This window comes from Ictidomys tridecemlineatus, chromosome 3 (assembly GCF_052094955.1).
Source record: "Ictidomys tridecemlineatus isolate mIctTri1 chromosome 3, mIctTri1.hap1, whole genome shotgun sequence".
NCBI classification, from domain to species: Eukaryota; Metazoa; Chordata; class Mammalia; order Rodentia; family Sciuridae; genus Ictidomys; species Ictidomys tridecemlineatus.
The window spans coordinates 166707496-166733512 of NC_135479.1; the positions used below are offsets into that span (position 1 = coordinate 166707496).

The 26017-nt window shown below is 36.8% G+C and overlaps 2 protein-coding genes across 6 annotated transcripts in view; one reads left to right on the forward strand and one right to left on the reverse strand.

The window, feature by feature from the left end:
* Filip1l (filamin A interacting protein 1 like) overlaps positions 1-25946 on the forward strand; it is a 103266-nt gene extending 77320 nt beyond the window's left edge. For 2 of the 3 annotated variants that reach the window (XM_078044392.1, XM_005335064.5), the window contains one exon: positions 2774-6656. In XM_078044392.1, the coding sequence (XP_077900518.1) occupies positions 2774-5561 (2788 nt within the window). In that variant the 3' untranslated portion in view covers positions 5562-6656. Of the gene's footprint in view, positions 1-2773; positions 6657-21701 lie in introns of those variants that run through there. The other variant, XM_005335062.5, reaches the window with a different exon arrangement.
* Cmss1 (cms1 ribosomal small subunit homolog) overlaps positions 1-26017 on the reverse strand; it is a 321594-nt gene that overhangs the window by 291979 nt on the left and 3598 nt on the right. Inside the window, exon 1 of one of the 3 annotated variants that reach the window (XM_078044395.1) lies at positions 14840-14986. The exons of the other annotated variants lie outside the window; for them this stretch is intronic. The gene's annotated coding sequence lies outside the window, so the exon portion shown is untranslated. Of the gene's footprint in view, positions 1-14839; positions 14987-26017 lie in introns of those variants that run through there. 3 annotated transcript variants of the gene reach the window in all.

Genomic DNA, 26017 nt, shown 5'->3' on the forward strand with positions numbered 1-26017 from the left:
AAGTTATTACCCTATGTACATATATGACTGCCTGACCAGTGTGATTTTACGTCATGTACAACCAGAAAATGAGAAATTATACTCTATTTATATATGATGTGTCAATGCGAATTCCACTGTCATGTATAACTAATTGGAACAAATTAAAAAATCGTCAGTTTTATACGACAACCTTGTAAGATGGAACTTGGGGAGCAGATGGTGGTGGGAACCAATTTACAAAATCCAAGAAAAAGTTGCATCATTGGGGCTGGGGATGTGGCTCAAGCGGTAGCGCGCTCGCCTGGCATGTGTGCGGCCGGGTTCGATCCTCAGCATCACATACCAACAAAGATGTTGTGTCCGCCGAGAACTAAAAAATAAATATTAAAAATTCTCTCTCTCTCTCTCACTCTCTCTCCTCTCACACTCTCTCTTTAAAAAAAAAAAAAAAGAAAAAGTTGCATCACTTTCATCACGCTGAAAAAGATGCACTATGCCTGCTCCCCAAAACAATGCACACAACGGAAAAAAATGAAACATCTTCAAAACCTTTTCTCTGGCTACTGCATTGCCCAGATTTACTAATCACTATTCCATTAGTGCTCATTTTATTATACTGAAAATAATCTTCCTGCTCTTACATCTTAAGAAAACACATCCCCTTCTCATAAAAATGAAAAGTGGGGCTCAGGTGTACCTTGGTTGGAAGAGTTCTTGCATGAGCTCTTGCATGTAGCATGAGCAAGGTCCTGAGTGTGATTTCTAGCCCCATCCCACATGCACACACACATAAAATTAAAAAGAAAGAAAAAGCAGTACATGCTATTATTTAATAAATTTAAAAGAAATATATGAAACTATTCTGTAATAAAACTGTAAGCAACTGGGGTGTAGCAAGGGTAAACTATTTCAGTGAAGTTATGATCAATGCATTGTCAAGACCATTAAATCCAATGCTGATGCTAAGGCAGGAGGAAGAAGCTCTTTGCCAAAGTTTCTGTAATTATTTCATCACCAAAGCATTTTACCTGTGGACTCTGCCACTAGATCCCACAACCATTCAGGAAGAAGATACCATGTTTTTCTTCTCAGACTCCCAGGTTTCTCAAGTACATAGTGGGGAGCAGCCAGAAGCTATGAGCAAGCCTCTTACCAATACCCTAGATGAGATCATCAACCCCACCCCAGCATCCTGCCTAGTCTTCTGAAGTTCACAGGCCACAGCCCCTGGGCTAGTCTCTTGTCAGGTTCTCAAAACAGGAAAAACTAAAAGTGGGTCCTCCCCACAAAAGACTTTGGGAATTCTTACATTACACAGTAATTTTAAACATGTTCCTCCTGTGTAGCATAATTACAGAAAAGAGAAGACTCAGATCTCAAAAATGACTCTTTATTTCCAAGACTTCCCTAGATTAGTTTCTTTTTCAAATGTCCTCTCAAATTCTTACAAAAAGTTCTGTGACAAGGATAAAAGACATGCATTGGAATAATTAACTCATTCCTAATAAAAATGATTTATTAACATTATGAACACTTTAGTCTTGATCAGAAAGCAAGTACTGTTTTCATCCACGTCAAGCCCTTTAAATTCCTCAGGGATTCCATTCTATTTTAGCTTCTGTATAACAATACTGCAGAACCGTAATTACATCCTCTATAATCAGCCCATTCCCAGTGCAATTAACAGAGCCACAAATTTAAAACTACAATCTCCCTACTGAAATTACTAAACATATGGAAGAGACAGTTTATTCTGCATGTGAAATGCTTTCCTGTTATGCAGACAAATTTAAAAGAAAAAATAGCATGTAGTAATAGTCTTCATTTAAGAGGGAATCATTATGATCCTGATAATAGTTTCCTGTCCATCATTTCTAGTATTGGATTCTCATCAATAAGCTCTTTCCTTCCAAATTCCTTGCTCTTTCCATATGTTATGAAAACCCTCAAGCTTGGTTCAGATGCCTCAACTTCCCTCATTAAATTATCATTAACTAGGAGGAAAAAGGTATACGTGAAGTTGTTCTCAGGTAATGACATGCTAGTGCAAAACAAGCTTTAATTGGCAGAGCAGTCCATCAATAAAGTGCATAACTTCTAAGCAATGTGAATAAAATTTTATCTTAACTAAGAATCAGGGAGTGAACACTAAATATCACTATATCACACATTTTAATGATTCACACAAACCATTTAATAAATATAGGAATCATAATTAATAAAACAAGAACAACAGCAACATTTATCAAATGTGTACCTTGTTCCAGGACTGTAATAATCTTAGATGAATCACTTCATTTAATTTTCACAAAAAGCCCCTAAGGTAAATAAAGTGATTGTCCTCATTTTTCATATGAGAAAATTGACCCTCAGAGATATTATTATTTTTTTTCCTCAGAGATATTAAATAACTGCCCAAGTTCATTAAAGCAGCTGGCAAGAGTAGGGCCAATCTTGAAGCCAGGTCTAACTGAATCTCAAGCTCGTATCCATTTTCACAGCCATCAGGCTGGACTGCCCTCTCTGATTGTTACACGGCAATTTAAAACAAATATTCTTGTCTTTTCCATAAAGGCTCCTGGTAAGCTACAACTGTTACTAATCAATGGTAGTTAACCAGAAAGCAAGATATTTCTTTAACAAGATTCTCTTTCCCTCATCAAATTCAGGAACTCCTTCCCACATTCCATGTGAACTGATACAATCTTTTCAAATTACATAACTGTTTAATCATAGATGTGAGTTACTAAAGCGGCAATCACAAATTAGAATGCACTCTTGTATTTTTCAGATTAAAGAAGCTGATTGGTCAAGAAACCGAGTCCCAGCAGAAGAAGGAGCAAGAAAAGGAAAAGAGGGTCACCACCCTGAAAGAGGAGCTGACCAAGCTGAAGTCTTTTGCTTTGATGGTGGTGGACGAACAACAAAGGCTTACAGCACAGCTCACCCTTCAAAGACAGAAAATTCAAGACCTGACCACAAGTGCACAGGAAACACATGCTAAACTAACTCTTGCTGAAGCCAGAGTTCAGGAAGAAGAGCAGAAAGCAACCAGACTAGAGAAAGAACTGCAAACACAGACCACAAAGTTTCATCAGAACCAAGACGAAATTATGGCAAAGCTCACCAATGAGGACAGTCAAAATCGCCAGCTTCGACAAAAGCTGGCAGCACTCAGTCGGCAAATTGATGAGTTGGAAGAGACAAACAGATCTTTAAGAAAAGCAGAAGAGGAGCTGCAAGATATAAAAGAAAAAATCAACAAGGGAGAATATGGAAATGCTGGCATAATGGCTGAGGTAGAGGAGCTCAGGAAGCGAGTGATAGACATGGAAGGAAAAGATGAAGAGCTCATAAAGATGGAGGAACAGTGCAGAGATCTCAATAAGAGGCTTGAGAAGGAAACAGCACAGAGTAAAGACTTTAAACTAGAAGTTGAAAAGCTCAATAAAAGGATTATGGCTCTGGAAAAATTAGAAGATGCTTTCAACAAAAGCAAACAAGAATGCTACTCTCTTAAATGCAACTTAGAAAAAGAAAGGACAACCACAAAGCAGTTGTCTCAGGAACTAGAGAGTTTAAAAGTGAGGATCAAAGAGCTAGAAGCCATTGAAAGTAGGCTGGAAAAGACAGAATTCACTCTGAAGGAGGATTTGACTAAACTGAAAACACTAACTGTGATGCTTGTGGATGAACGGAAAACAATGAGCGAAAAATTAAAGCAAACGGAAGATAAATTACAAGCTGCTTCTTCCCAGCTTCAAGTGGAGCAGAACAAAGTAACAACAGTTACTGAGAAGTTAATTGAGGAAACTAAAAGGGCACTCAAGTCCAAAACTGATGTGGAAGAAAAGATGTTCAATGTAACCAAGGAAAGAGATGATCTAAAAAACAAACTGAAAGCAGAAGAGGAGAAAGGAAATGATCTCTTGTCAAAAGTCAATATGTTGAAAAACAGGCTTCAATCATTGGAAGCAAGTGAGAAAGATTTTCTAAAAAGCAAAGACTCTGGTAAGTCCACAACAGCTTTACACCAAGAAAACAATAAGATTAAAGAACTCTCCCAAGAAGTGGAAAGACTGAAACTAAAGCTAAAGGATATGAAAGCCATTGAGGATGACCTCATGAAAACAGAAGATGAATATGAGACTCTGGAACGAAAGTATGCTAATGAACGAGAAAAAGCTCAATTTTTATCTGAAGAGCTAGAGCATGTTAAAATGGAACTTGCCAAGTACAAGTTGGCAGAAAAGACAGAGTCCAGCCATGAACAATGGCTTTTCAAAAGGCTTCAAGAAGAAGAAACTAAATCAGGGCATCTATCAAGAGAAGTGGATGCATTAAAAGAGAAAATTCATGAATACATGGCAACTGAGGACCTAATATGTCACCTCCAGGGAGATCACTCCATTCTGCAAAAGAAACTAAATCAACAAGAAAACAGGAACAGAGATTTAGGAAGAGAGATCGAAAACCTCACTAAAGAGCTAGAGAGGTACCGGCATTGTAGTAAGAGTCTCCGTCCTAGTCTCAATGGAAGAAGAATCTCTGACCCTCAAGTATTTTCTAAAGAAGTTCAAACAGAAGCAGTAGACAATGAGCCACCAGATTACAAGAGTCTCATTCCTCTGGAAAGAGCAGTCATTAATGGTCAGTTGTATGAGGAGAGTGAGGAACAAGATGAGGACCATAATGAGGAGGAATCTGTGCTGTCCTTCAGATGCAACTCGTCCACTCCCCTTCCTATGAACAGGAAGCTATGGATTCCCTGGATGAAATCCAAGGAGAGCCATCCTCAGAATGGGAAAATACAAACTAAACCCAATGGCAACTTCATGCAACCTGGAGATCTAGTTCTAAGCCATACACCTGGACAGCCGCTTCATATAAAGGTTACGCCAGACCATGCCCAAAATACAGCCACTCTTGAAATCACAAGTCCAACCACAGAGAGCCCTCACTCTTACACAAGCACTGCAGTGATACCAAACTGTGGCACCCCAAAACAGAGGATAACCATTCTCCAAAATGCTTCCATAACACCAATGAAGTCCAAAACCTCTACTGAAGGCCTCCCGAATTTAGATCAAGGTATGTCCCCAATTGCCATGGCAACCTTTGCCAGAGCACAGACCCCAGAGTCTTGTGGTTCTATAACTCCAGAAAGGACAATGTCACCTATTCAGGTTTTGGCTATGACTGGTTCAGCTAGCTCTCCTGAGCAGGGACGCTCCCCAGAGCCAATAGAAATCAGTGCCAAGCACGCGATTTTCAGAGTCTCCCCAGACCGGCAGTCATCGTGGCAGTTTCAACGTGCAAACAGTAATAGTTCAAGTGTGATAACTACTGAGGATAATAAAATCCACATTCACTTAGGAAGTCCTTACATGCAAGCTGTGGCCAGCCCCATGAGACCTGCCAGCCCTTCAACACCACTGCAGGATAACCGAACTCAAGGTTTAACTAATGGGGCACTAAACAAAACAACCAATAAAGTCACCAGCAGTATTACTATCACACCAACAGCTACACCTCTTCCTCGACAATCACAAATTACAGTAAGTAATATATATAACTGACCACCCTCATCCTCATCCAGTCCATACTGATATTCTTTCAAGGAACTCAGTCCTTTTTTAATCATCCCTCCACATCCCCCAAAAGACTGACTGAACTTGTACTTTGGGAAGTTTGTGCATGAACTATACAAGAGTCTGAAACTAATTGTTGCCTGCATAGTCATTTCAAGTGTGCATTTACTGTATATCTTTTCATTTACATAACTGTATGGGAAATATTTAGTCTGCACTTGTATAAATACATTTTTATGTATTTCATTTTCCATAACTCACTTTAATTTGACTGCAACTTGTCGTGGTAAAATACTTTAACATTATAAAACAGTAAATAATTTGTTATTTTTACCATTGCTTGCTGAATTTTCTTTTGGTCATTTTGTGTTATACATTTGCATGTCCAATATTTTTATTTTCTGTTTATGTCTATTAATTCTTGCTAAAAAAAATCAAGCAGGACCTACTTCTAATTTACAGTCAACTTCTGATCACATATTAGAAGAGGAGAAATTAGTTGAAATACTCAAAAAAATTATCTCTGACTTCAAAGTGAATTAAATAAAAATTTCATTTGTGACTTAAAGTGAATTACATGAGCTCTCATATTAATTTAATATCATTCTTGGGATGCATCTCAATATCCCTGAAATCGAGCACAGTGCTTAGCATTTACTGGGAATACAGTAAATGTTTATTTATATGGGAATAAAATAATATTGAATAATTTGCTTTCAGTGAGCATACCCAAGATGGTGTGAAAATAAAACGTTTTAAATGTGATAGGAAGCCAGAAAGCACATTTGGAAACAAAAATTACTTTGACAATCAAAAGTTGACCGTATTTCTACCAAATGTATCTATCTAATTCCAAATCTGGATTAGCCACTATAACATAAGCTTTTCAACACTGTTTCAAAATGAAAATGTTATTGTTCCTTTTTACCATTTGGTTCTCAAAACAGTTTGGATTACTAAATGTAGGTGCAGCTATACCCTGTTTATAAGTAGGCTACAATCAGAAACTTACAATTTAATTATGTAGTTTTTTAAAAAACCTTGTGACAAGCAAATAAAGTCAAAGATAGTTGTAAATGTAAATTATAGGAGAATCTTATTTTTATAAATTCATATGATGTATCAGCAAAGGAAAGTAACTGGTTCTCAAAACAGTTTGGATTACTAAATGTAGGTGCAGCTATACCCTGTTTATAAGTAGGCTACAATCAGAAACTTACAATTTAATTATGTAGTTTTTTAAAAAACCTTGTGACAAGCAAATAAAGTCAAAGATAGTTGTAAATGTAAATTATAGGAGAATCTTATTTTTATAAATTCATATGATGTATCAGCAAAGGAAAGTAAATACACTGTCAATTTCCTCTGTGTTTATTGTTATGCCATTTACAAGGTTGGTGATAAAAACCGTTAAAGCATCCTTGAAATTCTGATATCTGACTCATTGGACTCCCTGATCATAATCTATACTTCTGAGCAGAACATAGCAGCTTTCAGAGGAACATTTTAAATTATAAACCTGGTTCCCAAGTCACATTCCATAAATATGGAATTTTTCCTTTTTCAACCTCTTAACTGTCAATTTAACGGTGTCAATTATATTGTCATTTATTGATTTTAAACAATTCATTTAGACATCCAGGCAAACTGTGAAGGTCTTTCAAAAAGTAAAAGGAATCTTTCATAATTATCTTCTTTTTCCCTGCAAAATCAATTTCATGATAGCAAACCGAGGATTTGTTGACAGAAACACTTCCATGGTGATGAACTGCAACACAACTGCTGTGGGCTTGCATCATCATTAAATAAATGTGGATGAAAGCTGAGGCTGATGATGAATGAGAAAGCTTCTGTTTAAACACATTTATCTTGGGAATCGGCAGTGACCCAACTGTATTACAAAATACATGATGGCCTAAATGTACTTCAAAACTATTTTTAAGTCAATATGGGCAAGAAATCCAGAGAGAATTACACAGTTCATGATTGCTTTTTCAAAGTAGACAATGGAAATACTGCTACATGAGAGGTTCTTCTAGTTAATAATCAAGAGAAGGTATAGGCAATGTTTTGAAGGGCACTGATCAACTGATCACAAAATTCCCAAAACCAGAAACTAGAAAGAATTCAAGAACAAAATCTTCCCAATTTTATCATGCAACAGCACAAACAGAAAACATGTTTGCATGGTGCAGGGGGAAACAGAAGCAGAGAGAACCAGTCAAGGGATTCCCATCACCCAGGTTCCTCCTGGATGCCCTAAGTGCAGAGAGGTGAGGGGAGGGGCATTCCTTGACAGTTTCATAACAGAGTTTGGAGCTCTGGCTATTCATCAGCCCATCTGTTTTGTTAGGATTCAATTATATAAGCCATAGCAATTCTCTACAACAAAGTTAACACAAGTTCTGTGTTCCATGATTATAATACACAAATTATCATTTTATCATCAGTTTCAATCTTAACTATAAATAAGCTTTCTAAGCAGCTAATCTAACATTACTGGAAATTTACTGAACCCTTGAGGATTACCAGTGTTAGAGGTTCCTCTTCTGGGAGGATTTTTTTTTTGCAGAGTAACAATTAATATAAGCATCAAAATAAACTTTAGGAGACTGTTAGATTAATAATTTATATGTAGACTGGTAAAAGAACCACTAAAGTTCATAGTAGAGACACTGTAAGTTCTGCAAAAGCATTTTTTTTGTTGTTGTTTTTACAAAATTACATTTTAAATGACACTCTGGATTTTTGGACCCTCAATTTTAAAAATAGTTTCTTATATCCTCGTGTGTGGTGAAAGAGATCACAGAACTTTGTTCTGTGGTGTGGAATTTTCCATTTGTGGTCCAATAACTGCTCAAAAAGTTCCAAATTTTGGAGCATTTTGAATTTTGAATACTCAACCTAAAATAATTGCTCAAAATGATAATAGGATTATATAAACTACTTAGAAGGTCCTCACAACCAGATCTTATAATGATAAGATATCAGGCATGGTGCCTTCATGATGCCCAAAGGATAAAATTAGGGGCACTGTGAGATGGTCCTAAAAGAGATATTTTATTAACAAATATTAGGAACTTGCTGCCTAAGGATCCTATGGTTTTTACTGATTAAAATATAACTCCACATAAAAAAACTTTTAGTAGCTTCTTTGATTCTTAATATTTACAAAGTATGTCTCCTTTGATTTAAAGGTCTTTCCCTGCCTTTGTCTGATGTGTTTCAAAGGCAGGGAAAGACCTTTAAATCAACCATCACTCTGGTTTCCCTATATGTTGGTTTCTGTTCATTGGTTTTTTCCTCCAAAATAATCATTTTTCTTAACCTCCTAAGAGAAAAGATAATCAGACAAAAACTCAGAGGTCAATGTTTCGCAAAGTAAAATCTTAAGTTCCACACAGCAAGGGAATCAGAAACTCACAGAGGGTAGGTCCCAGAAAGCTGCATTTTAAGCAGCTCCTTAGTTGATTAATTTGCATCATTGTTTTATAAATTTCTGTACTGATAAACATTGGCAAATGTGGTCTATCATGGCATTCTTAGAATGAATTATACCTGTACCAGGAAGTGTAACTTTCTGTCCTCTAGTGGCAACAATGACAAACAGAAGGCTTTTCTCCAGGTTTTCTTTTTATTAAAGAAGAAAGATTTAGGCTGGGGCTGTAGCTCAGTGGCAGAGCATGCGTGAGGCACTGGGTTCAACCCTCAGTACCACATACAAAGAAACAAACAAAATAATCGCATTCTATCCATCTACAACTACAAAAAGAAAATTTTTAAAATGTTATACAAAATTTTTTTAAAAAGAAGAAAGATCTACATTTTACTGGGTGGGAAGGTCCCTAGTTTTTAACTGTAGCAAAGCACAGATATCTGAATCTTTGGCTGAACTGTGTAGCAGGGTGACACCTACAACCTCTGATTCTATACCAGAACCCAGGCTCTGAACTTAACACTGTAGCACTTCTTGGGAATGGTCCAGAACACACATTAAAGAGAGCAGCTGGATAAATCAAAACAAAGTACTCCATTCACCTTAGGACACAGTGAAGCAAATGTAAGAAAGACGTGGTTTATTAAAAAGTTCCCAAAACTTAAATCACTTTAAATTTATTTGCATTCAAACTCCAAGACCTTTCCTTGGATGACTCTTCAAACTAAATCAAAAAGGGCTTTTGTATAATCAAATATATCTCCTAAGGACAACAATACAGCATAAAGAATCCTTAGGGAGTCCAGCAAATTAACTAGTCAACACCTCTAAATACTTTGATAAGGAATTAACACAGTTCACTGGGTAGCACTTACGAATCTGTCAACACTCCATCAGGACACCAGGTTTTATTCTTAGTATGCTGCCATAAAAAACATACTCCAGGCTAACCTCTGATATTGCAGCCAGCCATCCCAGGGACATCTTTACTTGTGTCTCATTTCAAAATTGTTATCAAAATTATTGGTCAAGAAAATAAAACTTGCCTGATTATTCAAAGAAAATTTTTTAAAGCCTGAAAGCAGTTTTCTTTTTTAGTGAATTCTTTTTTCTCCCCATAGCCAAATGGTCCCATATGATTATTCTGAGCAGTTAATTACCTGAGACTATTTTTTTGTTTTGTTTTATTTTTTGCCTGCTTTGTTTCATTTTTAAAAGGCTAGTTATGTTTTAATTTAAATAATTAGCAGTGTATAAATATAGGCCCTACAGACAAAGCTTCCCTCATTCTCTGACTAGATGAAAGTAGGTTTACTAATGGACCCGTCACTCATGGCCACTCAGTGACATGCACTGTGCCTCAATGTGAAATATCTTTTCTTCAAAGCATCACATGGATACATGATCGATCTACTGATCGTGACATACTAAACTGTGTACCTCCTTCCCAACAGTGGGGCAGGTATGACAGAGATAAAAGATTCACTGTTCTTGATAACCTGAGCAAGGAAATGAGACAAGAATATCAGTGGGGAAACTATACATTTCTACCCATCAACTGGAGATTCTGGAGGACAACAGTAGATTAACAAAGTTATATAAAGAAAGACTTAGATAAGTGAGGTGACAGAGAAGATACTAGAGGCAGGCAGACAAGACTAGATTCAGTTCATGTCTCTTCCAGTCAGTTGTGAGACCCTGAGCAAATCATTTAGCCTTTGCGAATAAGAGAACTGGACTTGGTGATCTCATGCGTAGTTCTAACTTCCAGTAATTTCTGGATTCTATCTAAGTCTTGCTACCTTTTTTGAAACATTTAAAATCTGACTGGGAATAAGGCTGGGACATAAACACACCAATAATTTACATCGATTTCTTTTCCTTTGGTAACTAGATTTCTTTTTTCTTATTTTCTCACTTGTAGGGGTCATAATGCTAAGTGTCTAAACATCTGTTTCCTTCTCTAAGATTACATGAATTAATTTCTTTTAACTCTCATTACATCAGCTCTTTTCCCATTGGAGCAGTTTCCTAATCTCAGGATTACTGATGGTTTGGGCCTGATAATTCTTGGTTTGGGAGAAGGGAGTTCTGTGCTTTGTAGGATACTTAGGAGCATCCTTGGCTTCTGTTCACTAAATGCCATGCAGCATCCCCCAACCATCACAAAAATGTGTGAGGGGCAAAATCACCTCCTGGTTGAAAACTGCTGCATTAGAAAAATGAACCAACTGACTCCATAAGCCAGATGAGCTTCTATACAGCAAAGATAAAGAACTGTGTAGACAGTAAGTACTGCGGGAGTTTGGAGGAGGAGCAGGCTACTCTAGGTTGGTACAGGGGGTCAGGCTTCAGAAACAGATGTGAGTAAGGGCTGGAAGATGAGGAGATCTGGAATAGAGAGAGCAACAGGGTGTCCCAAAGAGGTACACACAGGGTACTGGGGGAGGTAGGCAAAAGAGCAAACAACTAATGTTCAAGGACAATGATCAGTGCAGTGGGGCAGGGATAAGGCTCAAAAGACACAGTCCAGACAGACTGTGAGGGTCTTGAATACAGTGCTAGGTGGTGACTGATCTGTGTCCCCACAAAAGGATTCTGGTTAGTAAGATATTGTAACAGGAAAAAAGTGAATCCTTTATACAATATTATTTTCTTTTACAACAACCCTCTAAAAAGGGTATTATTGCAATTATAGAGATAAGTAAATTAACACTCAGCAACTTAATGGAAGCAGATCATTGTTAGTATGGGACAAACCTGAGATGCAGACACAGGTTGGACTTTGTTCCATTCTCTTTCCATGGCAACATACTCAGAAGCTACCTCAGTGCAAGGGGAAGCATTATAAGTTGCATTTGATCCTTTCCACAACCTATGGTGACAGACACAGCCTGCCTAATGTTACCTGTTTGTGCTGTCTTACCAATCTGCCAGTTCAACCAGAAAGCTCTGAATATCCCTAAACACATGCAAGCTTTCCCTGCTACCTCTCCACTGCTGTACATGGGTAAAATTCTCCCATCAGGTATAGTAAGACACATTGAAAAGTCTGACCACCTCTTCTGAAACCTTCCATGATCTCCATAGCCAACAGTGATTTGCCTTTCCTTCCAACCCTTCCTGCCTTCTGAAGCCAGTTAGAGTAACAAGAGAAAATGAATGTGAGAGGCCAAGCAGGCATGGGCAGACACAGGAAAGACTGAACTAGAGATGGCACTGATGACAGGAGATGGAGAAAGCAAGACCAAGGAAAAGCTCATGTTCTCATCAACAGGAGACCATACTCAAGGAACACTGGAGCTGCAGTTAGTATCCAATTTATCCTAATGCAGCATTCTATAAGGAACAAACAGAAAGGCCAAGTATAAAGAATGATCTTTGGAAAGGCCATCAATATGTACAGAACAATAGGCACCTAATCAGTTTCAGAGATGACTGGCAAGAAAAGCATCATAAGTGAGTGAAAATGATCCATGGAAGAAGCATCATGACCTTGGACATCAGAACTTATGTTATAAGCCAGAGGCTGCCTTGATAGTCATGATAATAACTCAAGACCCTCAGAAAGGGAACCAAGAGATCAAGGTCTAGTCACCATAAAGACACACACCATCAACTTAGCTCACAGTTAGTGGGGCATCTGCCTTTGAAGAAGCCTAGGAAATTTTCCTCAGTTGCATCCCTAATCTAGATTCCCACTTCTCAAGCAACATCATAACTTAATAAGGAAAAAATGGATGTTCACCAAATCATTTTTTAATGATGTAGTTTCCCAGATCAGAAAATGTTAGGGTTCAACTTTGTCAGTCTCCAATTTCCCTACATAGGCCAATCAGTTCCTAGATGCTTCTTATTCAAGAGTATAATAACTATAAAATGAAGAAGCATCCCAAATCAAAACTGCCATTTCAAGCTGTCCTCTTATGTCTCCTCTCATAACAATTAAAGGCATATAAAATCCTGCTTCAACACAGCCACTGTCACATAACTCAAAGCAATTTCTCAAGAATGCATTACCATCCTTCCCTATTAGTGGATTTGCTGGGGTTTCTTCTTAAGCAAATTCTTAAGGAATTCTCTTTTGAATTTCAATTTGGTTTTGCCTGAGCCCATCAATAGCAGTCACTACTAATGCCTCAGAAAACTAGTTTTACACAAAGAGGAGTTTACTAAAAACTGTAACAGGTCCTCAAAGGGTCTTTTTGGACATCAGGAAGGAAGTCAGAGAGCAGGGATCATGCTGAGAAGGACAATATCTCTCATAGTAACATATATAAGCAAGTTCTTTTATTTCATATAGAACTTTTCTCTCATTATAAGAATAATACAAATTTATTACAGAAACTTTAGAAAAGGTAAATGCTTTTGAGGCTGCTGATATTAGCTTTGAAAAATGGAAATGAGAGGAGAACAATGGACAATTATCACTGCTTTTTTCAGCCACACCTATCAACCATAGCCCTATTTCAGACTTTTCTCAGACTGCCAACAAGGAAGGAAATTTGCTTTAAAGGGGGTATCCTGCCCATACTACATGCCTTAGAGCCAAGAAGTGGTAAATCTCCCTGCAGAGTGCAAGTTTATGTAATCTGTCTGCTTGGTCCAGACACAATGGCTAAGGGGGGCAGCAAGGTCACTGGAAGAGAGGGGCAGGATTTCCTTTCCCTACATAGGCCAATCAGTACCTAGATAATGGTCAGTCACTGCACATTGTTCAAGTAATGGGACAAAATGCTTTTTTAGTGGGCTGTTCTCAAAAATAGTTATACTATCAGTAAGATTGGGGGGGCCTTATGCAAAGGATGTGGAAACATGGTTAAGGTCCAGAAAATTTATCTCTCAGCTTCTGGGAAAAGAATGTAGAAGTTCTATGGTGAGAGAAGAAGAGTGGCAGGTGAGTAGGAATTACATTTACTTCTTGGATTATCTCAACCACTGAAGGGTAGTAATTTCTCTATGATCCTCAAAGCAACATCTCCAAAGTTTCAATACACAGTTCCATAAGGAAGGCCCAACTACACTGCAGACTCAGCATGTGTCCACACATGCACTCTCTCTTGAATTGCTCCTTGTCTTACATCCGGTGATGGTATATCATCTTCTTCTTTGCCCTGGTTGAACACCTGGGAAACATTCTCCACATTTTTGCTCATCATCCAGATCCAATCAACCACTCTATTATTTCTTTCTCTGTCCTTCCCAGTTCCCATCTGAAGTACTATTCCCTAAATGCAAGCCTTAGTACAGATAGTATCTTAAAAAAGATAGTTGATCTACATTTAATCTCTTTCCTTTCTCATCCAACCTTCATCCCCAAAATCATCCTGATCACTGCACTTCTCTAGCCTCCTCCAAAAACCATATTTGTATTACTTAGGGCCAAAATAACAGTTGCTCGAACTTTTGACCATGACCTCCATCTTTCGCCTCATCTCCCTTTTAAACTCTGGACATGCCCTGCACCCTTGTCAGAACGTATTCCTAACAGCCTTCCCACATACCATTTGGCCTTCTTGCCCTACACCCTTTATCCATGCTGATTGTAGGGATGAAATGCTCTTTTCTCCCTTGTTCCTCCTTTTGAAATCCTACTCACTCCTCCAGTGCTCCTTGAAAACCTTCCTTACTTTTTAATCTTTCTCTGGGTTTCTAAAATGTTGCTGTTAATAGCTCTATTATGGCATTTCATTCTGCCTTGTGATTTAATTATGTGTCACCCTTCCTATACTACAATCTTGAGAATAAGAACCAGCTATTATTTAAACTTAGGACTTAAATACTGCTCATAGCCAATGCTCAACAAAGACTCACATGGCTAACAACGTACCTGGTGGCCACAGTTGGTGTATATCTGTTCTTCATACAGAATCACAGAATGTCAGGGCCAAAGGACTTCACCAGTGATTTGGAAGAACTGCTTCATTTTTTGATATGAAAAGATAGGAAAGATAGATAGTATGTTTTCAGGTGAACTCTGTAAAAGAAAGAAGTAGCATAAGGAAGGAAAATTATGTGTGGGGGTCATTTTCTATGCCAAATGTAACATCCTTTGAGATACAGCTGAGGAATCAGCACTGGTGATTCATCAATCTCAGCTCCTACACTAACAAAGAAATGGAGAGATGGAGAGAACAAGGGGGAAAAGCAGGAAGACAAAAAAAGACAAAATAGGCAAAGATAAATTAGGATTATGATTAGACACAGGCACTTTAACAACAAATATAAGGAAAAAGAGAAAAATAATAGTAATGATAATAATAGTAACAACTAACTCTTATCTGGCACAATGGATGTGTGAGAGACTTTCCTATACAATATCTTTACTCTCCAAAGAATATTTTAATCCCTAGATTAAATATGAAGAAACTGAGGTCTGCACAGGCAACAGATGGCTGCTGAGGGACCTACAGCTAGTTAGTGCCACAATCAGAACAGAGAGCTAAGCCTGTTTGCCTGATTCATAGTCTATGACCTAGTCATTATCCCAAGATGTAAACCTCAGAACAAGTGAAAAAAATTAAACCCGTCCAAATGAGAGAATGGGAAAGAAAAATAGAAAGTAAAAGGGTACCAAAAAGGAGAAAAGGCCATGATAAAAGAAAAACCTGACAGATGAACAAAAGAAAGGGGATAAATAAGGAAGACAGTTATTTAAGGCTATTTTAACATAATATTTCTACATGTGAAGAATGTGTTTGGCACATACTATAAGCAAATGGGTCAGAAAAGATTTTGAAAACTATATTTGAATGTTTATTCTTACTTTTCCCTAATACCCATGTTGTAATTATCATAGAAAGGGAGACTGGGAGGTGACTAGGTATAACCATAAATCACATTACATTATAGAACAAAGGTACCAATTTATTCTTAACCTCAGAACTGGACAACTCTTTAATATAAATTACAGCAGTGAAATGCTATTTAAAACCAAATGTTCTCTCAGAGGAGGTTAATGGGAATGAGCTAATTAAACTATAGGGTTTCCCTTTGAAGGTCCCCCTTGCCATATAAAACTAAAACTTTCAGTGATAAAGTTTTATTACACAATGGGAAGTTCTAAGAAAATCAAGAAGAAAAACAGCCAAAGTAGCATATGAAACTTTGGGCTACCTGCCAGATTCATTATCTGTTATTTCTACCCCCTCCACACACAAATTATCAGTGACTTGCCAAATAATATAAAAGACAAAAGAAATGAAAGCAATAGTATTTCAAGGATATTTCCCTCCAGTTTAGCATTTCCTCCTTTTCATCACTATATCCATCATAATTACTTATGCACTTTCCCACTAAACACAGATAAAAACAAAATTACAAAAACACTGTCATTCTGATAACACATGGCCTTGACCAAGTGTTCCACAGCTGGGTCCTTGGGGGAGTCAGGCAGCCCCAAATCCATTCGCCCACCAGACCTCAATGACCACAAGTCAGAATGACCCCAGGTCTCAGGGAATCTTGAACTTCTCAACATCTACAGTCAAGATACAAGGTGTGATGAGAGCCCTACAGTCCCTGGAATCGGGCCTGTTCCTAAAGGAACACTGCCTTCTTACACAATATGTTGCCAATATATCACCAAAAAGTTCAAAGCACTTAAAAAATTAATTTCCTTAAGAGAAAAGGAAACATCCTGACTCCAGCTGTCTAACTAGGATTTGATAGCTTCCTCATAAATGCAATTTTGTTCTGGTATATTTTCAGATGTTTGCCTTTTATGATAATATGAAAGAACACAAAGATCATGTAGAAACCAGGCTAAGAACTAAAACTTTGAGTAACACTGAAAATATTTCACCTTTCCAATCTTCTTTAGGTCAAAAAGACTCATCTAAAGACTTGCTACAACAGTGAACTGTATAGATTTCTGGGTTCTTTTTAGAACCTATGGTTCAAACAAGCCAACACTTTTAGAATTCAATGAATATATCCCACAAAGACATTGCTTTTCTTTCTACTGCCCCCTAGATAAAAGCCTCTGCCTCACTGGATTCATCATTCAGATTGTAGTCCATTCCAAATATCAAAATCCATGGCTGAGTTAAGCATTTTTTTAAAATATCTTTTTCTTCTATGAATGAGCTTTCCAAACTTGCTTAATCTTCTCCAAGACATCTGCTTTCTGATGAAACCCAGGAGCCTCCAACTCTGCGTAGAACATTCACTGTGTGGTCTTAAAAGAGCCATATGCATGTATTTCTCTTGCAATATGCACTCTAAATTGGGGTGGGGGGGTGGAGCTATTTGACATAATGCTCTACAAAAATGATCCAAGAGATGAGACATTTTAAATCTCCATACCTCATTTACTGAACAAGTCCAAGTATAAAATTCATAAAAGAAAAAGAATAGCATCATTTTTTTTTTAAGATTTAGAGAAATGACATTTAAAGTTGTCCTACGAAAATAACTAGTCTTTGCTGCCATCTAGAGGTAAAAACTATGTAGCAAAATCAGTGTTACCAAAAAAACACAGAATTTTGCAGCCTCAATGATGTGGAAACATTAGGAACCCAAAAATTGGGGGTGGGGGTCAGGGAGCTGGCCCTATCAGTTACCACCATCCCAAGCCACATTTTCTTCAACACATTATCAGTGTTGCTTAGAAGAAACAAGCTCCACCAATGGTATGTTTCAGGTCAACTGGTTTAATCAAACACATTTTCTTTGTTGTTTTGTTGTTGTTGTTTTGTAGTTCTAGGGATTGAACTGAGAACCCTGTGTATGCTAGGCAAGCACTCCACCACTAAAGTACATCCTCAGTCCTATTAAACAGATTTAATAAACTGTGCTGCTCATTTTAAATTCACAAGCCCTGACCCTGCTCCTAGATAGTCTAAGTGACAGGTTCTGACGAGGAGTCTGGGCATCTATAGTATTTTATAAGTCCCATGGATGATTATGATGAATACCATTGCAGGTAAACTCTGGGCCAGGATGCTTTGGCTTTTCATATTGCTGAACTGCCCATATCCAGGCAGATTAGAATGCCAAGGAAGGAAGTTCAACTATAGCAAGTTCTCAAAATGTAGTAGGTTGATCACTTGTATCAGAACAAATCACTCTTGAGAATCTGTTTAAAAATGTGGACTTATAGCCAGGCGTGGTGGCACAAGTTTCTAATTCCAGTAACAGAGGTGGTTAAGGCAGGAAGATTGCAAGTTCAAGTCCAGCCTCAACAATTTAGCAAGACCCTATTTCAAAATAAAAAAATAAAAGGGCTGAGGATGTGGCTAAGTGGTAGAGCACCCCTGGGTTTAATCCCTAGTATTGAAAAAAAAAGTTTATATGAGGATTTCCAGAAACAAATGAACTTAAAATTTAAATGGGATCCCAACATAGATTCTTTTTTTAAAAAAAAAAATTAGTTGTCAATGAATCTTTCATTTTATTTATTTATTTATATGCGGCGCTGAGGATCAAACCCAGGGTCTGGTGCATGCCAGAAAGCACTGTACCACTGATCCACAACTCCAGCCCCCAACATAGATTCTTATATAGTAAGTTGGAGAAATAATCTAAATCTTGACAAAGTTAAATGACATCAGAGAAACCTACCTTGGAAAGGCTATTATATAGGTTTGGTCATAATATCAGTCTATCACTGATTTCAACTGCAACTTCTACTGTTCATGATTTCAATAATAAGGTTGATGTTCATAGAAATGTCTTGATCACTAAGATATTGCCTTCTTTTTTTAAAATCTCAGTATAATTCAATATTTGCTATCTACAGAAAACACAGAGAAAAAGAGCACCCATAGCCCCTAATCAGAGTTAACCATTAATAGCATGGGTGCATTTTCATCTATAGGTTGAGAATTGCTAATGAAATCCAAAATGCTCTAAGATGCACAAGTATAAAATTCCACACCTGATTTCATGACACATTGTAGTTGAAACACAGGTGAACTATAAATGTTGTATAAAATTACCTTCAGTCAATGTGTAAGATATTTCATCATACATATTCAAATAGACCAAAATCTGAAAAAAATCCTAGATCCAAAATTCTACCTCTGGTCTTAAGTATTTCAGATAAGGGACACTCAATTTGTAGTATCTTTTCTTCATACATACACATTTAAAATATATAGAGAGTTTTAAATCCAACTGTTAACATTTCTGAGTAAACATTTCCTTTATCTTCCAAAGCACCATTATTTAAGGACAGCATAATATTTCATGTGATTATACTATAATTCACTTAGTACATCCTTACTGCTGGAGTTTTAAACTATGTCTATTTTTCATTTTAAATAATTTTAAAACAAATATCCTTGCCTGCCTCTTTAATTATTTCCTAGAAAAGATTCCTAGCAACAAAATGACTGAGTCACAGGGTGTGAATTTTAAAGTTCCTTTTTTTTAATTTTTATTTTTTTATTGGTTGTTCACAACATTACAAAGCTCTTGACATATCATATTTCATACATTAGAATCAAGTGGGTTATGAACTCCCAATTTTTACCCCAAATGCAGATTGCAGAATCACGTCGGTTACACATCCACAATTTTACATAATGCCCTATTAGTAACTGTTGTATTCTGATACCTTTCCTATCCTCTACTATCCCCCCTCCCCTTCAATTTTAAAGTTCTTGATGCACAGTATCAAATCACTCCCATAATCATAGTAGAAGCTGCCCATCTCATTAAACGCTGGCTGGGGCAATGAATTTTATTTTATTTTCAAAAAGTTTTGCCTATTTGAGAGGTAAAATGCTGACACAGCACATCAGCATTAAAGATGAGATGACAAAATCAAGTTGAAAGGCATGAAAAGCATTGAGATAAGGAGACAGATATCAGAGTATTAACATCTTATGCATGGGAATAATTGCAAAAAAAAAAAAAGCCAGTAAGAATACTAAAGCCAAAATATTCTTCTAGTACCTAGGCAAAGAGAAAACTGACTAAATATGCCGAAGAAAGTATATTCCCTATATGGTTTATCTTCATTGAAGGACTCTTATTTTTAGTCAAGTCTGGTGAAAATCTTATTTAGGTTGCTACAAAAATTTGAGGCACTTTAAATAAGTGAATTATGGCTATGAAGTTCTAATTGTTATTACATATATTTGTAATTTCTTACAAAAGAACATTTTGAAAATGCTTTATTATTTTTAGTTAGCTACCCCAACAATAAATGCCTAATTTTCTGCTTTACACCAAGCCCTTTCCTTCCTTCTAGTTCAGCAGATTTCAAACCTTTAACCATGATCCATGGCCCTCAATAAGAAATGTATGCTATAACATAAACTGGTACATGAGTGAGCATGTGTGTGCACATGCATACACACATACATGTAAACTGAATCAATATCCACAAAATAATACTTAGCCTTACTATAGGCAGTGCAATCTGATGTTTTTGATTCTAGTCTATTCTAATGTACCTTTTGACCAAATGCTCAATGACTGAAAATTAAAAAGCCCCAAAACATCAGACTGCATTTCTGGAATACTGAAATACAATTAAGCTTACATACTATATTTTAAAATCTGAATGTGTACATAAAGAGATAAAGGGACTTCGCTATACTATATCAGCATAATAAAAATATGGAAACAAATTTCTGCAGGCTGGAAAACAATTATGAGATGGGTTTTCATAAAAGCAGTATTAGAAATTTATGACAAAAAAAATAATAAAATTTAAAGATAAAAAAAGATTTATATTTATGAACTCAGAGTTATGAACTCACAGCAAGAATGATGTAAACACAGGGAAAAATAATAATCATCAAGTCTGGATTATAATGGAAGTTATCTGAATTCTTCTTCCCATCTCTCAGCAAGTATTCTTATCCAGGAGTAATTTTTTCCTTTAAAAAAAAATGAAAATAACAGTACATTTCTACAATCTTGCCACTGAGTAGAAATTTACTCTTAACCAATTTTGCTCCACTGAGCTACTCCTTCAGTCTACATCATTCAACCTGTGACACTTACCTCACTCCTTATGTAAACCAGTGAAAAAATAGTAAAACAATTTTGGAGCTCTCCCCCCAACCTTCTTTGTAACCCTCAACCATTCACCCCACTGCTATAGGAGCAGTTAAAATTTCCCCTACGTGGCCCCAATCTACATCCCAATCCCTCCTCTCAAGCACAATCTAATTTGAAGCCACTCCACTTCTCAACCAAATCTGATACTGTCCTGCTTCAGAGCAACTCCCCAAAGCATTTTCGCATCCTATTTTCTCACCAAAACAATTCCTTTATTCTGAAACTCCTTCCCCTTATTCCTGCTGCTAAAAATCCTAAAAGTTATTAAAGGTCCCAAACAAATGCTGCTTTCTTCATGAAGCACTCTTAAGACTCCTTAGTTGAAATCAACCTTTTCCTGGCAATCTCTTGGCTCTTTGTTGAGAATAATTTGGAAAACTACTCATATTTATCTTCCACTAAACTCTGATTGCCAAAAGCAAAAAACAATTCTCTGTATCTACCACTATCCACCCTCTAGGCCCTGGTACATAGCTCACATCCAAAACACAATGGCAGAACTGCTCTGCAGACATTTCTTTCTTCAACCAGATAATCTTGAATATGATGTGTTCCCAGAACCCAAAGCTTTCAAAGGCAATGCTGGCCAAACTAACTCCATGGCCTGAACAACATTTATTTTTCCACCAATGAACCATTAACTAACTACCTTTCATTCTTTTGTTTCATTCAAGATCAAGGAGGTGTGTAAGCAAAGAATTCCAACACGGATTCCTAAACCAAAATCTACAAGCATCACTAGGATTTCCACAAAAGCCCCTCTAGGGCCTACAGACAAACATATTCACCAAAATGGCTGTGGGAAGTTACACATCGTAACAACCATCACTTCTAACTCTTACCTCCACATGGGAGGGAAAAGGTAAGTTCTATGGACACACTGTCTGGATACCGTCTACAGAAATATCTGCAATGCTGAAAGTATGGCTGTAGAAAGCCAGAGAGGAACAGCTATCTCTTTGGGAAATGTGAAGCAGCAACTGGCAGACAGTTCATTCACAGGTTGGTGGACCTGGTGATCATCCTATCTTCTCAGCTCTATTTGTGCATAAGCACATACATACAATCACAGGCTCAGACTCGTACCTCAAAGCCCACTCGATTCCTCATGCTACTTGTATAATCGTCAGCCTCGTATAGGACTGAATTCATTATGACAATTCAAGAGTTTTCTGGTGAACAAAGTAGTAATCCTTCATTCTTCAGAACTTCAATGAATAATCATAATTTCTATGAAAATGTGGTATCAAGAATTCCTAATCAGCTTCAGGAAAGTCAAATTATTTCCATCAAAATGGCAGAACAATTAGAATCCAACTTAAGGTATTAAAAAGGGAGAAAGGTGGTAATTCTTAGTTACAAGGAGGTAAGAAACAACAAATAGATTAGTAGTTAATACTCCCTAGTGGCTTACCCAACAACCACTAAGGTTATATGTACATTTGATAGATAGCACTTTATCTCCTGCCCCATTTTTTTCAAGCTGTTTGCCCCTCCTGTGTATTTCAGACCATGGAATCATACTGCTAGGCTGTAAGACAACTCATTTAGATGAGTACTGTTGCCTTCTACAGCAATCAAGGGATGAGAATCAAAGGTCAATAATACTCCATCTTTTATGGAGATAAGCTTCACTGTTCTGGGTGTTAGAAAAAAAAAGAACAATTTATTATCTCAAAAGACTTTCTTTAGTCACACTTATTCCTGAATCAATATTATAAAAAAATCAGTTGATTCAGCAAAAGCCTGGAATCAGGAAACTCAAATTTCAATCTTAGCTTTTCACTCATGTGTCACTTAGTGTGGCATTCATCAATCTAAGCCTTGAGTTTCCCACATGTAAATCAGGTAAGTAGTTTCCTTCCAGCTGTGATAACCCATGAGTATGCCCAATGACATAATACTGAATTCAAACAACCTGTCTAGAAGGCTGAACACAGTTTCCTGGCAGTAAGCTAAAGTAATTCTTCTCATCACATGGAAAGCTCTCTCACTAAATCAAGAGAAAGGTACCTATAATTCAGTGTGGACAAAGTAACACAATAACGTTTCAAGACAAGGCATTTTGGGCCCAGAAGACAGTTATATTTCCCAAAGCCTAGGTCAGAGGGAAAAATAATTAATTGAACAGCATGACCCAACATTTTTTGTTATCCTTCACTACTAAAACTTGGAGTCATGGCCCAGGAAGAAATCCTTGTGGTTAAGAACTGTCAGGTGTGCTGGGATGGAGCCAACAAAGCAGTAGCAATTCCTCATGTTCACCTGGCTACGTCCCCTTCAATACACTGATGACAGTACACAAACAGCCATTTAATTTCAAGGAGGAAGAGCTGGAAAATGGGCAGCACCAAGCTATGGGAGCCAAAGAAATGGATGATGGGCAAAAGTCCCCACAGGCAAGAGGCAGAGGGAGAAGTAGATGGGGAGGGTAAGTGAATTAGAAGTCTGAAATGGAAAAGTGGAAGTTAAGGGAAAGCAGTAAGAGAACGATAGAAGGAAAGGGACTACAAAGATGAAGAAGCTCTGACATCCAAAATAATTCACATATGCAAAGAGTACTAGAGGTGTGCCTGATATGAAGCAAGTATTTGATAAATCTCAAGTGAATGCAGGATGGATGAAAGAGAGAAAGCCATTCAGTCAAAACATGTGTGAGCAATGTAGCTAAGAGATGGCAATGAAGTATGACAGGAAAAGCAGCTATGCCTCGGTGACATTCAAAATTGGGAGTTATGCTAATGGAAAGAATAAAGCACTGAAACCCTTAAGAGTGGAAACAGGAGAAATAGCATGTGCCAACAATAGTCCCAGAAAAACAAAATGCCCTGAGAAAGTTTCACCTGGAAGAGGAACAGAAAATATGTTGTATTGTTGAAGATTTCAAAATTGTTTGCTTCCATGTAAAGAGATTCTCTACAGTACATTTTTATGCCAAGCTGGCGTAAATTCAAGAGCAACCAAAAAAAGGAGGACAAGATACTGTAAAAGGTTAAGAAAATATGGACATTTTGAAGGCAACCAGCAGAAATCCGTCTTTAAATGATGATAAAGTTCTAGTCTCATTAAGGCAAATCTTGAAAATAATGTTCTATTTTAATAAAAGGATTACTAACAAAAACACAGGCCCATTTCAAGCAATATGTAATACAATAAAAATGCAAATACAATGAAGAACTGCATGTACTATTTGGAATTCAACAAAATGGTGTTGTGACATAACACAACTGAAACAAAGAATCCTGCCACCTGTGCATAATCCTATTTCTGCAAAAAGGTGGCCCTCCTGAAGAACAATGACAACAATAATAATACACATAAATAAACAAAAGACACTGTCCTCATCTAGAGTGACTACAGTTAATTAAAGTTTAAAAAGTAAGTAGATAAAATCCAAATGAAGAAAACAAATGTAATTTATAACAAAATTTTTAAAAACCTGACACTTTTATGGTGGAGTCTTTTCTCAACCCTTCATTTATTAAGCTTCAATGATCTTTGAACTACTCTTCTGTAACTTTTGGAATCAACTATCTGATTTTAACACAAATGACTGGTCTAACACATGTCTGATAATTATGGACTGAGTAATGGAGTACAAATGAAATACATAATTTTCTCTAGGGTATGTTTCAAAATCCCTTTATAGAAACAACAGAATTCAGTGTCTGAGATGAGCCTGGGGCGGGGTCTGAAAACTTTGGCCAACATCTGGTTTTGTGTGACCCTATAAGAGCTAAGAATAGTTTTACATTTTTTAATGTTGAAAGAAAATTAAAAGAAGACTATTTCATGACATAGGAAAATTACATAAACTTCAAACTTCACTATCCATGAAAAAAGTTTTACCGGAACTCAGCCACACTAATTTGTTTACATATTTATTGTCTACAACTGTCTTTGTACTGCAACAGCACAGTTCAGTAGTTCCAACAGTTGGTTAACGGATCTGCAAAGCCTAAAGTTTTTACAAAAGGCAACTTTACCAAAATGTTTGCTGACCCCATGACCTAGTGTGAACTACACTAACGAAGAACTCAGGAATAAGAATTAAGTAGAGCTCATTGACTATATTTCTTTATTTTTTTTAATATTTATTTTTTAGTTATAGGTGGACACAACATCTTTATTTTTATGTGGTGCTGAGGATCGAACCCAGTGCCTCACACATGGTAGGAGAGTGCTCTACTTCTGAGCCACAATCCCAGCCCCACTGATTATAATTCTTAAAAATAATACTTAAGCAATTTAAAAGAATTCAATTAAGAATTCTGTGAAAACTGAAATAAAGAAAAACTATATTTCAGCTATTTGTTATTCTTAGTAAAATGTATAATTCTATGAATGCATCTAAAGTTTTCAACCAAAGAACATTAAGACAGATCAAAGGATTTTGCCAATAATGTATTTTTGTATTTGCTGTTGAATCTGAGAGGGGAATACCACATTTATGAGTGGTATTTTTCAAATCCTCATGGACACTTAGCAAAATTATAGCAGGAACTGTATTTGATTTGAAGAAAGACATGTATATCTGTACCTTTTAAACTTTCACAATTGTTGTCAAGAACCACTCATTCTATTATTTGCAAGAATCATGAAAATTACTTATACTAAAGTAAAAACTAGCCAATGAAGGTTATCTGTTAAAAGTTTTCAGGTACAGAACAATGACAAATAATGTAGCCATCTTTTTCTCTTCTCTTTCCTTTACCTTGCTTTTTAAAATTCATCCTGCCTCTGTTTTTTGCTCTGAATGTCTGTCTCAATGTCATGTGCATTTTGACTGAACAACATCAATGTGTAAATCCTACAACACAAGCTTATTTAATTTAATTTAAGCTGATTTAAGTTTTCCCCCCTCTAATTCTAGTTCTGTTGGTGTTAGTGCTAAGCTCAATAAACAATTTTGAGAATGATGCACCCTGAAGTTGATTCTCTGTTGAATGTTGTCATCATCAACTGTAAATATTCCAAGTCTGAATTTTAT